Below are 17829 nucleotides of genomic sequence, written 5' to 3' on the forward strand. Positions count from 1 at the left end.
TTATTTCCTCTTCCCAGAATACCCTTCCCATTCACGCTTGTCCTTGGAGTTCCAGCTAGTGGCTAACGTGATAGCTCTCCTAGAAGCTGTCCTTGACAACTCTCCCCACTGCCACCACGCCATCCCGCCTTCTGCAGCACGGTAGCTTATGCATACTCCCAACTTAATATTTAACATGCCCTTTTGGTTTATCTTCTGATATTACCCACCACACCAGGTATGAGGTTTGACCAGAGGTGGTATCTTTCCTTTCTGTATCCCTACAATCACCATCATATACAGTACACAGTAGGCAGCCAATAAGTATTCCCATTCTACATACAGGAAATGAGACCCTGAGCTTTATTCAAGGAAAAATTCCAACACTGTAAGCTAGTATTTGTATTCTGCCTTTACATAAAGAAAAACTGAGTCTCACAGAGACTGAGTTATTTGCCCGATGTCATTCTCCCAGTGAATGATGGAGCTCATCTGAAAGCACAGGTAACTCTAAGTCCATACTCCTAACATCTGTGCTGCATATTCCCCACTGGTACCCTTCTTTAATAAGTCATAAGTAGATAATTTCCAACACAGATATGTAAAGCCCCATGCTACCGACAGTTGCATTCATCTACCAGGTGAATTAAAAATTTAATAGGGCAAGACTTCCAGGGAAGATGGTAGAATAGGACCCTAAGCTCACGTCATCCTACATATACTAGATAACCCTCACATCAGTGCAAATAACCCAGAAAAGTACCTGAAGACTAGCACAACAGACTCCACAACTAAATGTGAGGAAGAGGTCACATTAAAGAGAGTAGGAAGGTCAGAGACATGGTGGAGAGCTAAACACAGAACTTCTGGATACCGGAGGGAGGAAGCTATAAACACAGGAGAACAGCAAGAAACAGACTATCACACAAGGAGCCTGCATACTAATCTCCATAGCATTTGGCTTTGAAAATCAGAAGGACTGATTTTGTGAGTTCTTATAACCAGCAGGACTTAAAGCCTGGAATGCTAAAAATCAGCAGGCAGTCAAGGAGAGACTGGAGGGCAGGCTATAGGAAGCTGAGTCCTCACCCTTAAAGAGTCTGCAGAACAAATAGCCTGAGGAGATACAGCTTAGAAGCAGCATTTTGAAAAATGCCTGGGGTAGACAAGAGGGAAAGTTAGTTACTAATCTCAGAGTTCCCGGAGAGACTTCTCCAGAAACAAAGGAGTTGACGGGCACCATTTCCCTCCCCCACCCCCAGCATAATCACAAAGCCAACTTCAGGAAACAGCCAGCACTCACTACCAAACTTGTTTATACCATGCCCTGCCCCCTCCAGCTAGGCTACCTCAGTCCTGGTGCTGTGGTTTCCTTCCTTCAGAAGCCCACCCAACCTTGCTGAGACCACATCTCCTACCTCCCTCAGAAGACAGCATGCACCTTGTTAAAACTGCACCCCTATGCAGATGCACTTCATGGAGCGGCCATGGCCAGCCCCACTCTCCGCAGTGGCTGAGTGTCCCCTGTGGAGAAGGAATGGTGCCTATAGCTTATGGCACCGAGACCTCACTTTTCCATACTTCCCAGAGCTACCCTGGCTGGCCTCCCAGTCTCCCCAAAGGCTACACGATCCCAGCAGAAGGGCACCCAAGGGAACAGTTTGCAGCACCCTGCCCCCACCTGCACGCACTTTATGAAGCAACCCAGGCAGGCTTGGTCTTGGAGGCAGCTGAGAGATCCCTGTGAAGGGGACCAACATGACCTTGTTATTTGAAGTGTGGGCCTTACCCACTGCTTTCAAGAGCAACAGACGTAGCTGATTTTCCAACACACAGAAACAGACCCAGAGAGCTAGCAAAATGAAGAAACAGAGGGATATGTCCCAAATGAAAGAACAGGGCAAAATCATAGCAGGAGACCTAAACGAAACAGAGATAAGTAATAAGCCTGATAGGGAATTTAAAGTAATGATCACAAAGATATTCCCTGGACTTGAGACAAGAGTGGAGGACATTTGTGAGGCCCTTAACACAGAGAAAAAAAGAACGTGTCAGAGATGAAGAATACAGTAATTGCAATTAAAAATACACTTGTGGAATAAATAGCAGGCTAGAGGAAGCAGAGGAATGAATTAATGACCTGGAAGACAGAGTTTATGGAAAATAATCAAGCTGAGTAAGTGAGAGAAAAAACAATTATGTAAAGTGAGAAGAGACTTAGGGAACTCAGGGACTCCATCAAGTGTAATAACGTTCACAATATAGGGATCCCAGAAGAAAAGAAGGGAGAAAATTTATTTGAAGAAATAATAGGTGAAAACTTCCCTAATCTGGGGGAGGAAACATATCCAGATCTAGAAGGCACAGAGATCCCCACAAAAAACATCAACACAAGGAGGTCCAAACCAAAGACACACAGTAATTAAAGTGGCAAAAAGTAGTGATAAAGAATGATTTTTTTGTTAAAGATTTACTTATTTGAGAGTGAGCAAGAGAGAGAGAGTTCAAGCACCGAGCAAGGGGGAGGAGTAGAGGGAGAGGGAGAAGGAGACTCCCTGCTGAGCAGGGAGCTCGATGTGGGGCTCAATCCCTGGACCCTAAGATCATGACCCCAGCCAAAGGTAGATGCTTAATCAACTGCGCCACCCAAGCACCCCAGTGATAAAGAATGTTAAAAGCAACAAGAGAAAAAGACAGTTACATACCAGGGAAGCCCCACAAGGCTATCAGCAGATTTTTTAGCAAAAACTTTGACTATATCATGCCATTCCCTTCCAGCCTGCAAAGTGCTAAAAGGGAAAAATCTGCACCTAAGAATAGTCTATCTAGCAAGGCTATCTTTCAGAATAGAAGGAGAGATAAAGAGCTTCTTAGAGAAATAAAAAGTAAAGGAGTTCATGACCACTAAACCAGTCCTACAAGAATTACTGAAGCAGACTCTGAATGGAAAAGAAAGATCATAAGTGAGAGTATGAAAAGTAGGAAATATAAAATAAGTAATAATATAAGTATTTCTTTAAAAAACAGTCAAGGGATTCACAAAATAAAAGGATGTAAAAATATGACATCATATACCTAACACACAGTGGGAGAAGTAAAGAGTGGGTTCAAACTTAAGCAATCATCAACTTCATATAGACCTCTATATGCAGATGTTACACAAACCTAATGTTAACCACAAATCAAAACAAACCAGTAACAGATATACAAAGAATCCAAGTATATCACTAAAGAAAGCCAGCAAACCATGAAATAGAGAAGTGGAAGGTCAGAAAAACACTATAAGAACAACCACAAAACAAGTAACGAAATGGCAATAATCTGTCAATAATTACTTTGAATGTAACTGGACCAAACTCTCCAATCAAAAGCCACAGAATGACAGAGTGGATTAAAAAACAAGACCTATCTATATGCTACCTATAAGAGATTCATTTCAGATCTAAAGACACATGCAGATTGAAAGTGAGGGGATGGAGAAACATTTATTATGCAAATGGAAGTCAAAAGAAAAAGCCACAGTAGCAATCCTTTCATTGGAAAAAAAAGAGACTTTAAAACAAAGACTGTAAAAGAGACAAAGAAGGACAGTATATAAAAATAAAGAGGACAATCCAACAAGAAGAAATAACAATTATAAATATTTATGCACCCAACAAGGGAGCACCCAAATACATAAAACACTTAATAACAAAGAAACTAATTGATACCAATACAGTAATAGCAGGGGACTTTAACACCCCACTTACATGGATGGACAGCTCATCCAAACAGAAAATCCGTAAGAAACAATGGCTTTGAATGACACAATGGAACAGATGGATTAAACAGATATATTCAGAACATTACACTCTAAAACAGAATACATTCTTTTCAAGTGCACATGGAACATTCTCCAGAATACAGCACATATTAGGCCACAAAACAAGTCTCAACAAATTCAAAAAGATCAAAGTCATACCATCCATCTTGTGTGACCACAACACTATGAAACTAGAAATCAGCCATAAGAAAAAAAACAAGAGCACAAATACATGGAGGTTAAATAACATGCTACTCAACAATGAACAGGTCAACCAAGAAATCAAAGAAGAAATAAATTACATGGAAACAAGTGAAAATAAAAACACAGTGGTCCAAAATCTTTGAGATGCAGCAAAAGCTGTTCTAATAGGGAAGTTTACAGCAATACAGGCCTAGCTCAAGAAGCCAAGAAAAATCTCAAACAACCCTAAACCTGAAGGAGCTGGAAAAAGAACAACAAACAAAATCCCAAACCAGCAGAAGGAAGGAAATAAAGATTAGGGCATAAATAAATGATATAGAAACTAAAATATCCAATAGAACAGATCAATGAAACCAAGAGCTATTTCTTTAAAAAGATCAACCAAACTGATGAACCTCTAGACAGAGTCCCCAAGAGTGGCGTCAAATAAAATCACTAATGAAAGAGGAGAAATAACAACCAACACTACAGAAACACAAGAGACTATATGCCAATAAATTGTGAAAAATTATATGCCAATAAATCGGACAACCTACAAGAAATAGATACATTTCTAGAAACCTATCAAAACTGAAGCAGGAACTAGAAAATTTGAACAGACCAATGACCAGCAAAGAAATTGAATCACTTATCAAAAAACTCCCAACACAGTCCAGGACCAGATGGCTTCACAGATGAATTCTACCAAACATTTAAAGAAGAGTTAATACCTATTCTTCTCAAACTATTCCAAAAAAATAGAAGAGGAAGGAAAACTTCCAAATTCAATCTATGAGGCCAGCATTACCCTGATATCAAAACCAGATAAAGACACCACACACACACACACACACAAAAAAAAAAAAAAAAGAGAGAGAGAGAGAGAAAGAGAGAACTACAGGCCAGTATCTCTGATGAATATAGATGCAAATAAGCCTCAACAAAATACTAGCAAACCAAATCCAATAATACATTAAAAAATCATTCACCACAATCAAGTGGGATTTATTGCTGGGATGCAAGGGTGGTTCAATATTCACAAATCAATCAACATGATACATTACATCAAGAAGACAAAAGGAAACAAGAGAAAGGATAAAAACTATTGTTTCTATAGATGCAGGGAAAACTTTTGACAAAGTACATCCATTCGTGATAAAACACCCTCAACAAAGTAGGTGTAGAGGGAATATACCTCAACATAATAAAGGCTATATATGAAAAACCTACAGCTAACATCATACTCAATGGGAAAAAAACAGAGCTTTTCCCCCTAAGGTCAGGAACAAGGCAAGGATGTCTACTCTCACCACTTCTATTTGACATAGTACTGGAAATCCTAGCCACAACAATCAGATAAGAAATAAAAGGCACCCAATTTGTAAGAAACAAGTAAAATTTTCACTATTTTCAGATGACATACTATGTATAGAAAACTCTAAAGACTCCACCAAAGAACTACTAGAACTGATAAATGAATTTAATCAAGTTGCAGGATACAAAAATCAATGTACAGAAATCTGTTTCATTTCTATACAATAATGAAGCAGCAGAAACAGAAATTAAGAAAACAATCATGTTTACAATTGCACCAAAAATAATAAAACCAAAAAGGGGAAAGACCTGTCCTCTGGAAACTATAAAACTGACGAAAGAAATTGAAGATGATACAAAGAAAGGGAAAGACATTCCATGCTCATGGATTGGAAGAACACATGTTGTTAAAATGTGTATACTACCCAAAACAATGAAAAAATACCAATAGCAGGGCACCTGGGTGGCACAGTCAGTTAAGTGTTGGACTCTTGGTTTTGGCTCAGGTCATAATCTCAAGGTCATGGGATCGAGCCCCACATTGGGCTCCTCACTCAGCATAGAGTCTGCTTGACATTCTCCCTCACCCTCTGCCCCACCCCCTGCTCATGCTTTCTCTCTCTCAAATAAATTTTTCTTTAAAAAAAAAACAAAAAACACACATACAACAGCATTTTTTTTTTTTACAAAACTAGAACAATTCTAAAATTTGTGTGGAACCACAAAAGACCCCAAATACCCAAAGCAATCCTGAAACAGAAAAACAAAACTGGAGGTATCATAGTTCCAGACTTCAAGTTATATTACAAGGCTGTAGTGATAAATACAGTACGGTACTGGCAAAAAATAGACACACTGAGATCAATAAAGAGCCCAGAAATAAACCCACAAATACATAGTTAATATTTAACAAAGGAGGAAAGAATATTTCACCATACACAAAAATGAACTCAAAATGGATTAAAGACCTAGATGTGAGACATGAAAGCATAAAAAGCCTAGAAGAGGGCACAGGCAAAAAGGTCTCTGACATCAGCAGTAGCAATATTTTTCTAGACATGTCTCTTAAGGCAAGGGAAATAAAAGCAAAAATAAACCATTGGGTCTACATCAAAATAAAAAGCTTCTGCACAGCAAAGGAAACAACACAACTAAAAGGCAACCTACGGAATGGGAGAAGATATTTGCAAACGACATATCCAAAAATGGGTTAGTATCCAAAATATATCAAGAACTGATACAACTCAGCACCCAAAAAACAAATAATCCAACTAAAAAATGGGCAGAAGAAATGAACAGACATTCCTCAATAAACATCCAGATAGCCAACAGACCCATGCGAAGATGGGTCTCAACATCACTCATCATGAGGGAAATGCAAATCAAAACCACAATGAGATGTCACCTCACACCTGTCACAATGGCTAAAATCAACAACAGAAGAAATAACAAGTGTTGGCGAGGATGTGGAGAAAAAGGAACCCTTGTGCACGGTTGGCAGGAATGCAAACTGCTACAGCCACTATGAAAACAGCATGGAGGTTCCTCAAAAAAGTTAAAAATGGAACTACCCTATGATCTAGTAATTGTACTATTGGATATTTACCTCAAAAAATACAAAAAACACTAATTTAAGGCAACAGATGCATCCCTATGTTTACTGCAGCACTATCTACAATAGCCAAATTGAGGCAGCCCAAGTGTCCATCAACAGATGAATGGATAAAGAAGTGGCATATATATACAATGGAATATTACTCAGCCATAAAAAGAATGAGATCTTGCCATTTGTAATGACATGGATGGAGCCAGAGAGTATAATGCTAAGTGAAAATAAGTCAGTCAGGGAAAGACAACTACCATATGATTTCATTCTATGTGGAAGAAACAAAACAAACAAGCAAAGGGGGGGAAAAAAAGAGAGACATATCAAAAAAACAGACTCCTGATTATGGAGAACAAATTGATGGTTACCAGAGGGGAGGTGGATGGGGGATGGGTGAAAGAGGTGATGGGGATGAAGAGTGCACTTATCATGATGAGCACTGAGTAATGCACAGAATTATTGAATCACTATACTGCACACCTGAAACTAATAAAACACGTGTATTAACTATGCTGGAATTAAGATAACTTAAAGTATTTACAGGGTTACTTAAAATAATAAGGCGGCAATATCCTAAGAGAACTACACCAAATTGGCCAGAAAAAAGCATATGATTATACACAAACTACAAAATCTTCTCCCTCTACCACAAAGCTGGCTAAGGTTATCCCTTAGAGAAAACCTTTTAAAAGGTAAAACACATTTTTGTTAAAGATTTACTTTTGTAAGCTGGTTAAATCAGATTTACTCTGCCTTTCAAGCCAACATTCTGCAAAATTTTGAAAGCCTGTGGTGTATGAAGCAGAAAGGGCCAGGATTCCAGTCAGGAGCCCTTGGTTTGAGTCTTGTTTTCCTACTTACCAGATGTGTGTGTTTTAAGTAGCCTTTCTGAAGCCTTTAAATGTGGCTAACAACTGGCCCATTGTTGTTGGAAAGAGTGAATGACAATGTATACAGCACTGGAATATCACAGGGAAAACGTAATGACATATATACACAAAACCTGAGCAAAGTGATCCAGAGCAGGCATCAAGAAAGGATCAATTCCTTCCCTTTCAGGTGATTCACTGCCCCTTTAGCTAATACACTATCCCACTTACAGAACTCTGTAATAGGTAGGTAGCTATACTCAACTTGTATCAAATTAAAATCAAAATCCTTCCTCCAAATAAGAAACTTTCTGAAGTTTTGGATAAACCCTGACCAAACGACAGTGAGATTGTGGGCAACTTAATAATTCAGTAAACTCAGGGGCACCTGGGTAGCTCAGTCAGTTAAGTGTCCGATTCTCGATATTGGCTCAGGTCATGAATGGAGATCGAGCCCTGCATCCGGCTGCATGCTCCACAGGGAGTCTCCTTGAGATTCTCTCTCTCTTCCTCTCCCTATGACCCTCCCCCCACTCATGTGTGTACATGCTCTTGCTCTAAAATAAATAAATCTTTAAAAAAAAAAGGGGGGGGTGCCTAGGTGGTTCAGGTCATGATCCCAGGGTCCTGGGATCGAGCCCCGCATCGGGCTCCCTGCTCCACAGGAGGCCTGCTTCTCCCTCTCCCACTCCCCAGCTTGTGTTCCCTCTCTGGCTGTCTCTGTCAAATAAATAAAATCTTAAAAAATAAAAAAAAGAATTCCGTAAACTCAAGGCCTAATTTAGCCCCAGACCAACAGGGCACAATGAAAATTAACATCCTTCCAGCACTGTCTCATCAAAGATCGAGGGCAGATTTAGAACCTTTGGGTACTGCTTAAGTGACCAAGAAATGGGAGCTTGAATCAGCCCGAAGCAATGTTTACTCATTCAGCTCTCTGCAGAGCCCATGGCCTGTGATGGTTTGCCCTGTCCCTTCCCCAAGATAACGTGAAAATGTGTAAGAGGTGATGGGACGCCTGGGTGGCTCAGTCGGTTAAGCACCTGCCTTCGGCTCATATCATGATCCCGGGATCCTGGGATCGAGTCCTGCATGGGGCTCCCTGCTCAGCGGGGAGCCTGCTTCTCCCTCTCCCACTCCCCCTGCTTGTGTTCCTTCTCTCGCTGTCTCTCTCTCTGTCAAATAAATAAATAAAAAATCTTTAAAAAAAAAAAGAGGGTTTTTTTTTTTTTTTAAAAAAACCATTTGATTAGTGTCTGTGCTGAAAATATGGGAATCCTAAGCAAGATTCCAGAAATGAAAAGCACTTCTTCCCCAAGATATCCTGGGATCCATTTCAACCTGATGATTCTATCACCCAGCTCCAACAGGAGCCTGAAAAACAGCTTTATGTCTCATGTGTATAGATCGAAAGCCTAAGATTTACTCAACGCACACAAAAACTTTTAATTTCAAAGTTATACAACCAATTTATATGTATGGCAAATGTTTTTGAGAGAAACTTTATGCTCGTTTTTTCCGGCTGTTAGATGTCAATACATGACAAAAGCCTCCCGTAAATCAAGGAGGAATACACGTATTGTTTTTATGTATATCTATAAACACCAAACTAAAAATGTTGATTAGAATTACCAGAGGTTATAATTTCACTTGGCAAAATATCAAATTATAAATGATATAAAACAAGTTCCCGACATTTGACTTGAAAACAACTTAAAAATAAAAATCGGAGTTTTGAAATAGGCAATGGCATTAGTTTAGACATCACTGGTGGGTACTGTTGTTCCCCAAAAAAAGTTAGAAAAGCCAAAACATCTCTAAACCCATACAGCTCAGGAATATCCAGTGTTTCCTAATTTATCTCCTAAAAAGGACCTGACAACTGCCTCACACACCCTCAAAACACTTCTAGAACAGCCCTTCAACACTTTACTCCACCTTACGTGCTTCTTTCCTCTCAGACATGAGCCCTCCACAGAGAACGCAGAGGTCTCACATCTGCCTTCCAACCTGGCGCCCAGCTCCATCCCTGGCCCCGAGGACGGAAGCCCAAGGAAAGCCTACATGGGGACAGAAGTCAAAATGTTAAGTCCCTACTGTGAAAATCAGTGCTAAGGACAAGTACACAAAGCCCCAGAATGGTCTGACCAACATTTTTAAAACTCAGAAAACTAGTTTCTTCATGCTGTTGACAAAAATATAGGTATGTTTAAAGAAAAACAATCTTTAAACCGCATGTGAATTTTTTGCTTAAATGGAACTATCTAGTCTCCTCCTCCCCCCTACACACACACACACACATCAAATATGTGACAGGTGCTATAGACAACAGACTGTTTTTTCACTGTACATGAATAAAAGGGGTTTGTTTATTTTAACGTATCAGGAATCAATAGGTTAGGGCTACAAGAGACCTCAGACTTCTACTAGTCTAACCCTTTCACCTCTGGGTATCAAAGACTATTTGACCAAATTCACATTGGCTGATCAGAGGCAGAATCTCCAACCCCCCTTTACACAGGCGAGGGCTCCACTTCCCAGAGCAGCTTCCTCCAGAAGAGACCAGGAGTTATTTTTATGTTGATACTGTTTACTAGCTCTCTCCAGCCCTGCCATTTCTTAAATGTAGCCCAACACATTTTAAAGTTCATAAACAAACCTTTCTCTTTTTCATAAGTGTAAAATATAAGCAGATGTTTAACTTCAAATAATTAATTATACCACAATATTAAAGTAACTCGTTCTTTCACCTTATTAAAAGGAATGTTGGTATGCAATACAAAATACTGTATTTTTCCCCATATGCAGTTTTCCTATATTGTAACCAATTAACACTCTAAAGTGTGCAACTTACAAGACAAAGAATAACTGAATAATATATTAACACCTGAAAGCAAATTTGCACAGCTAGGTCTGCAATATTATTGACTATTTGTGTTAATCAATGGCTAGTACATCTCTCAGCTTCCTCCACCCTTCACCGAAGCAAGCAAAAATCTCACTTACCAAAAACAGAGAACCATATTCAAAGGTCTCATTCATAATTTCCTTCTTTAGCTCTTGTTTTTCCATAGGTGTCCCATTTTCTTTTTCACCCTTCTTTTCGGGGCTAATCCTATTGATGCTGGAAGCATATGTTATTTCCAAACATCCTGTGCTTTCCATTTCCACAGGGAGTATGTCTTTGATCTTCTGAAAAAAGGTAGCCACGGACCCAGTCTCACATGCTGAATTAGAACTTGCTTTGTCAACATCTTCCTGATTCGATTTCATGGCAGATGTTGTTCTTGGAACTTTGTGTGAAGCATTTTTAGAATGAGTTGTAACATGCACAGCCTGGCTGGTAATGAGTTTATTAAATTGCTGCTTATGCATCTTGTTAATTAGGATTTCTGCTTTTGTATCTGCATTCAAGTCAGACCTTGGTGTTTTGCTCAAAGCTGTCAACGGTCTTGAGGAAGACCCTGATGAGGGTGATGAGGCACTGCTTAACTGAGGTCTGGGTGTGACCTTTGATAAAGCAGGGTCTTTGGACTGCAATACTGGTCTAGACATAACTTTTGCTTTGACATTCTTAAAGTTTGGTCTTGGGTAGCTTATAATTTCGGTTTTTCTAACTTTGCTGCCTACAGGGGTATTCATTTTAGTTGTCAGTTTTCCTAGATTAGGTTTAGACATGTTCATAGGTGCCCCCTTCAAGTTTGGTAAATTTCGAAGCTCTCGAGGACTCTTCTCCACTTTACTACATTTCTTGGTCCCTTCAATAGGTGAAATAGAAAAGGTTGCATTTGGGGAATCTAGGACTGGCGTTGACATGCAAACTGGGTTATTTGTGCTAATGACCATATCATTTGCATCCCAACTCAGTTCAACTGATGAAGCCATCTTTTGTCCTGGTGGGCTACTCAGTATCAATTCAGTGGTACGATTTTGGGTTTCTAAATCCTTTTCATTAAAGGCATTTTGTGTGTCTTCAGCCACAGTGACTTCGTGTTCTGGGTTCAGCACTTGGGCTTCATTTTTATCAAAAGCTGGCCCCAGTAAAGGGCATTCATCATCTATAAGACAATAGGACACTGTTTTTCTTAGATTTTGGCCCATTTTCTCTTGCCCATATGAGCTCTGTGAATGTGTCTCACTATTCGGCTCATCCTTAGATAAACAAAAGAACTCTTGTAATACAGACCCATTGGGAACAACCATGCCCTCAGAAACTGGCGTATGAGTTTGTATCTCTTTTTGTCCAACCAGTTTTTGCTGTGACCCATCTGTGTAGTCACTGGTGACCCGTCCTGAAGAATATGGACACTGAATGCCAGTATCTGGAACAACAACATCAGTTTGCATCACATCAGAAAATGCTGTGTAAGTTGTGTCTTGAGCCTCTGCTTCTGTGGCTTGTGGGTTTTCAAAGCTGTCTTGATCATAATTTGTTTCTCTCACGTGTATGTTATCAGAATGTGAAGATGTATGAATGGAACAGGATAAAGATGGATTTCCACCCCTCGTGCCGGTTGGCTGCCGCTTTCCAGAGGTATGCAGAGACTGACTCTTTTCAATGGCATGATGGGTTATAAAGGTGCAGTTAACATGATCCACTGTCATGTCAAATGTTTGGTTTAGCTCCAAGGCGGTAGGATAGTCTGTATAGTGCAAATCATCGTTGTTGGATTTCCACACAAAAGGCAGAGATGTCTCAGCACTCTGGTCCTGAAATGATTCTAGGGAATGACATTTGTTAGGCAGGTACTTGGGTTCCTCTGTATTTAGAACATATGCACAAGACTGAAGTGTGGAATCTTTACAGATATCGAACACCTCCTTACCAATCAACTCATTTGAAGACTTCTGCTGATCAAGTACTTCCACACACCGAGGGGTTGAAGCAAGATTTTCATCAATGTCCCCAGCAGAGTTGGTTTCATAATCAACCACCATTTCATCTGGCTTGGCAGAATTCCAATTCACATTATTGGTTGAAGAGTTTTGTGTGTGTGGTGATTTTTGGTTGTATGCATATGTCTTTCCATTTTTATCACTGATAAATAAGGATTGCAGTTCATCTTCTGTCTTCTCATCTGAATTATCATCATTCATCCTGAATCTTAACTTTAAAACTCTGCCATTTTATTTCTTCTTTAAATCCTTTCAAATGAGAGGAAAGGAAAAACTGTCCAAGCTTTAGCACAGGTGAAAGTTTCTAAGATGCTTTGAAGTTGTAATGATTTGTTGTTCCCTGGAAGAAATAAAATGATCAATTCAAGTAAGTATTAAAATTAGTAAGTCACTGCTTGATTAATTTCAATCACTTTATTTTTGTATTTGGAACATACACCTGTGGATAGGAGTAAAGATATCCTTAGCTCAAGTAACACCTCCTTTCAAAGATGCTTTTTTATTTAAGGGAATGGGGCAGAAGACAGAGACACTGCTAAAATTGCCCCTGTGACTGACTTCACATCTGAGATACCACCTCCATATTCCCATTGATTCTTATTTGTCAGACAAGGGAAGGAAGCTCAATCTAACAACAGCCTTCCCTTCTTGTTGGTTAACCATTGGTGCTAATTTGCTGAGGACAGTCCCAATTTATGCCTGTGGTCCCAACATAATTAGTAATAATGCCTTTTCATATTCAGAAGGGTCCCTTATTGTTTCCATGGAGAGTGATTACTAGACAGACCTGTCAAACACAACAAATGAGCTGAAGATCAATGAAGATGTAGGGAAAAGAGAAATGCCAATGCCATTTTCATTCTCTTTCTCGAACATATTTCGAAGTTGGGAAAAAAAAAAAGTTGATTCTTAATAGTTAAAGTGGTACTCTATTGGAAGTCCCTAAAAATGTTAAACTGCATGACAGAGGATTTCTACTCTCAAGTACCTACTAAAGAGAAATGAAAACATATGCCCACACAAACACTTGTACAAAGGTACAGGATTAATAGAAGCATTAGTCATAATAGCCAAACAGAAGTCAATGTCAATTAACTGGCAAATAAATAACAAAATGTACACCCATACAACAGAATCAACAATCAGCAAAAGAAAAAAGATGGAGTATTGAGACATCTACAACCTGGATACAGTGTTACAACTTAAAAATATTATACTAAGTGAAAAAAGCCAGTCATAGAAGACATCCTATTATGCATTATATTTACATGAAATGTCCAGAATAGGCAAAGAGACAAAGTAGATTAGTGATTCTCTAGAGCTGAGAAAGGGTATGAGGGAAGGGAATGAATAGTGATGGCTAATTAGGATGGTGTTTCTTTTGAGAGTCATGAAAATGTTCTAAAGATTATGGTGATGCTTGCACAATACTGCAAATATACTACTGAATTGTACACTTAAAAAACATCACTGAAAACCACCCATTAAAGCTTTCAAATCCAATGATTTTTGCAAATAACTAAGAGTTGATTATGCTTTTGGTCAGACTGAAGTGCTTAAAAAGGGGCCGATGCTCAAGAGAGGACTGCAAATAAGTCACAGACATACGTTCACTTGAACTGAATTTCTAATCCTGGTATTAAATGTCAATCAGTGGTCACTGTTCTGTCCTAAAGAAATAAAACATGCATGAGGGGGAAAAATGGCATTCTGTAACCTGTAAATTTGTGAATTAAGAGATCTCATTTTTCCATTTTGTAATCCTCTCTCTGTAATGAAACTTCAGTAACCTAAATACACAGAAGAATAGGAACCATGGAAGAACTGAAAGGATCTGTATCTTCACTAACAGTGTTCTGTGTGTTTCTGGCCATGCATCCTGAAACCAGCCTTTACTGAGGGGAGAAAAAGGCTGCAATGTTCAGCTCAATAGCATGCATATGTGCATATACACATGTGTGCATATACACACACACTCAAAAGGAGACTGAATCCTAAAACAAGGCTGTATGATTTATATACTGATGGAAAATATAAATTACTTATTGTTTTTTCACCACAGTTGTTTTTTTAAAGATTTTATTTGAGAGAGAGAGAGAGAGAGAGAGAGGGAAAGAGGGAGAGAGAGCCTGACTGGGGTTCGATCCCAGGACCCTGGGATCACGACCTGAGCCAAAGGCAGACGCTTAACCAACTGAGCCACTCAGGCGCCCCTTCCACCATAGTTCTTAAGTGAATAAACAAATCACTGAAGTAATAGTTGTGTGGCTACCACCTTAATAAAAGTTTTTCTGAGATACAATTTTTTTTATTCCTGGGGCATAAAATATGCTCAAGCTAAATACTAAAATCAGGAAGTATATTTATTCATTTTTTAGACTTACATGTGTGAAATACAATTTCAAAAAGCAGTAAGTATGTTACACTTGTCTGTTTCCATGAAAGTCAATGCTCATTTAAGAGATTCTGATATAAAAAGATATGAGCACTGTAAACAGAAGCTTTTAATGGAAATCATAGAAGTCATTTGTCTACATAAACAGTCATTAGATTCAGTTAAGGAGTTTTACTACCTGAGCTCCTTCTTCCAAAGTACATAAAAAATTATTTAAAAATAAACAACAAAAAAAACTGATAAAAACGGAATAAATGGTTCATATGTCAAGGCATTTCAAGTTATTTTTAAAATAAACGAATAGGGGGCGCCTGGGTGGCTCAGTCGTTGAGTGTCTGCCTTCGGCTCTGGTCATGATCCTGGGGTTCTGGGATCAAACCCCACATTGGGCTCCCTGGTCGGCCGGGAGCCTGCTTCTCCCTCTCCCACTCCCCCTGCTTGTGTTCCCTCTCTCGCTATGTCTCACTCTGTCAAATAAATAAATAAATAAAATCTTTAAAAAAAATAAGTAAAATAAAATAAATGAACAGAATACAAATGTTTAATGGGATACGGACATTCTATATTTAGTTTTTTTACAGTTTTTCTCCTTCATAAATAACACTCAACATTTTTGCAATCTTTGACTACCTCTGATTATTTCCTTTGGAAAAACTTCCTAGAAATACAAGCATTACCAAGCCAAAGAAATTAATTTTTTTAAGGCTCTTGATCTAGTTTGCCAAATTGTTAGGTGAAAGGGGAGGGGGAGGATTCTTTATAATATATATACACATTAATATATGCACATAATAAATATATGACCTGAGTTTTTTACTTTTAAAGTTCATGTATCTTATTCAGCATTTTCCCCAAGTATTTTTCCAGGTCATTATAGTATAAAAACATTTTTTTAAGATTTTATTTATTTATTTGAGAGAGAGAGAATGAGAGAGAGCACATGAGAGGGGGGAGGGTCAGAGGGAGAAGCAGACTCCCTGCCGAGCAGGGAGCCCGATGCGGGACTCGATCCAGGGACTCCAGGATCATGACCTGAGCCGAAGGCAGTCGCTCAACCAACTGAGCCACCCAGGCGCCCTATAAAAACATTTCTAATAGTTGTGAAATTCCACTAAAGTTTAAGTGTTTTAGATTTACAAGTCAGTAGTTTACGAAGAGTAATGAAAATGTAAAGAACCCATCAACCACTCCAACTTTCACATGACTGCTTAGTATACTTGGGCTTACGATTTTTTTGTTTAATTCACAAAAAACAACCAAACCAGGTGAGCAAAGCTATTAAAAATATATATATATACCACCAAAAAAATGCAATGAGAAGAAGTACTCCAGCAAAGTTTTGATAGGAAATAAACTTACAGAAGTGTTTTCTACCTTAGTAGCTAAGAGTAAAGAATTTGTGGTACAAAGATTTGGATACTAAAAGGCTCTTAAGATTATCAGTTCCAGAAATAGTTGGAAGATCAACATTCACCAAAGAAAACAACAGCTTCAAGTCATCACTATGAAGATAAAGCCGTGGTCAGGAAAGGGTTGACCAGGATTCCCTCAGGAACTTTGTCAAAAAAGTTGAAAGTCAGCCATTTTGTCTGATGGTCAATTTCATTCCTCTCCCACTTAAAGAATAGTACCTAAGTTTCTACTACATACTGGACTCATATTCTTTGATAATCTCACCCTAGTCATGAAGTAATGTCTTTGTATTTCTATAATTGCAATATCATTTGTGACACCTTCAAAGTTACTATTTGGGCAATGTTTTTTATTAAAGCAAAATCAAAAGTTTGAAAAAAGAAAAAAGGCAAAAAAGTTGGAATAAATCATTCTCACCTAAAGAGTTAATTTCTCAAGTTATCTTTCAGCAGCATTATCTACCAGAACAAAGTAGAATGATCACGTTTCCTTTTTAAGAATGCCATTTGGGAAGATGAAGAGATCTTCAGGGAACATTCTGGAGGAGAGAGGACAAATTCCCTACTTACTAAGATTTGAGAATATGATAGACTAGCTCCTCTTGAATAGAAAGGTTACCAAAATATACATTTTTACAATGATTTGCAAGGTTAAAAATTAATCTGTACCAAAAGAAATGGTCATTGAAAAGAACTACTAGTTTAAGATTTGAGCTATTTCAACACTTTTGGAAAAAATAAGATTACTTTCTAAATTTTAGCTTAAGAAGAATAATTGTTTCTTCTCCAAAGGTAGAAATTCCATCAGTTATTACACTGAACAGACATATCTAAAAAGATAAATCATTATGTAAATTAAGTCCTTATGATAGAATCGAATTCACTGTCATTATATTAATACTAGAAAATATTTTAAAGTTCTAATTCAAAATCCTCATTTTACAAGTGAGAAAATCAACTGTAAGACAAACTCCATGACTTGGCCAAACTGGTTGCTAGAACATTACTACTAGGTTATAAAATAGTTGTGTGCCTTATTCACCGACTGAACTATAAATTCAGTAGAGGCAGCAGTAGGTATCTTTTACATCTTCCTGTTACCTATAATGTCTAACCCAGCAATTTGAACTTAGTACAGATAAACTTTCTACCTCATATGGTAGTTACGAAATAAAGGTTTCCAGAAGTCACATGTGAAAACTAGTTTTAGTACTTTATAGCCATAAGAAAACTTTAATTTTACTCCTTATTTGTGTCTACATATGGCAAACCAGTCGTAAGATTTGAATACAAACACAGCTATAATTTACAGCTTTCAAATCATAGAACCATATCAATTCTTAGCTTTCAAATCATGGAATCATACCAGTTCT

At 38.3% G+C, this 17829-nt stretch overlaps 1 protein-coding gene across 3 annotated transcripts in view; it reads right to left on the reverse strand.

The window, feature by feature from the left end:
• Positions 1-17829, reverse strand: part of MTUS1 (microtubule associated scaffold protein 1) — a 167632-nt gene that overhangs the window by 104593 nt on the left and 45210 nt on the right. For all 3 annotated transcript variants that reach the window (XM_064585618.1, XM_064585619.1, XM_064585617.1), the window contains exon 2: positions 10760-12989. In XM_064585618.1, the coding sequence (XP_064441688.1) occupies positions 10760-12850 (2091 nt within the window). In that variant the 5' untranslated portion in view covers positions 12851-12989. The remainder of the gene's footprint in view (positions 1-10759; positions 12990-17829) is intronic.

This window comes from Mirounga angustirostris, unplaced genomic scaffold (genome assembly GCF_029215605.1).
Source record: "Mirounga angustirostris isolate CCGP_5_RB_7025 unplaced genomic scaffold, mMirAng1.0.hap1 SCAF_2, whole genome shotgun sequence".
In the NCBI taxonomy this organism is placed as follows: Eukaryota; Metazoa; Chordata; class Mammalia; order Carnivora; family Phocidae; genus Mirounga; species Mirounga angustirostris.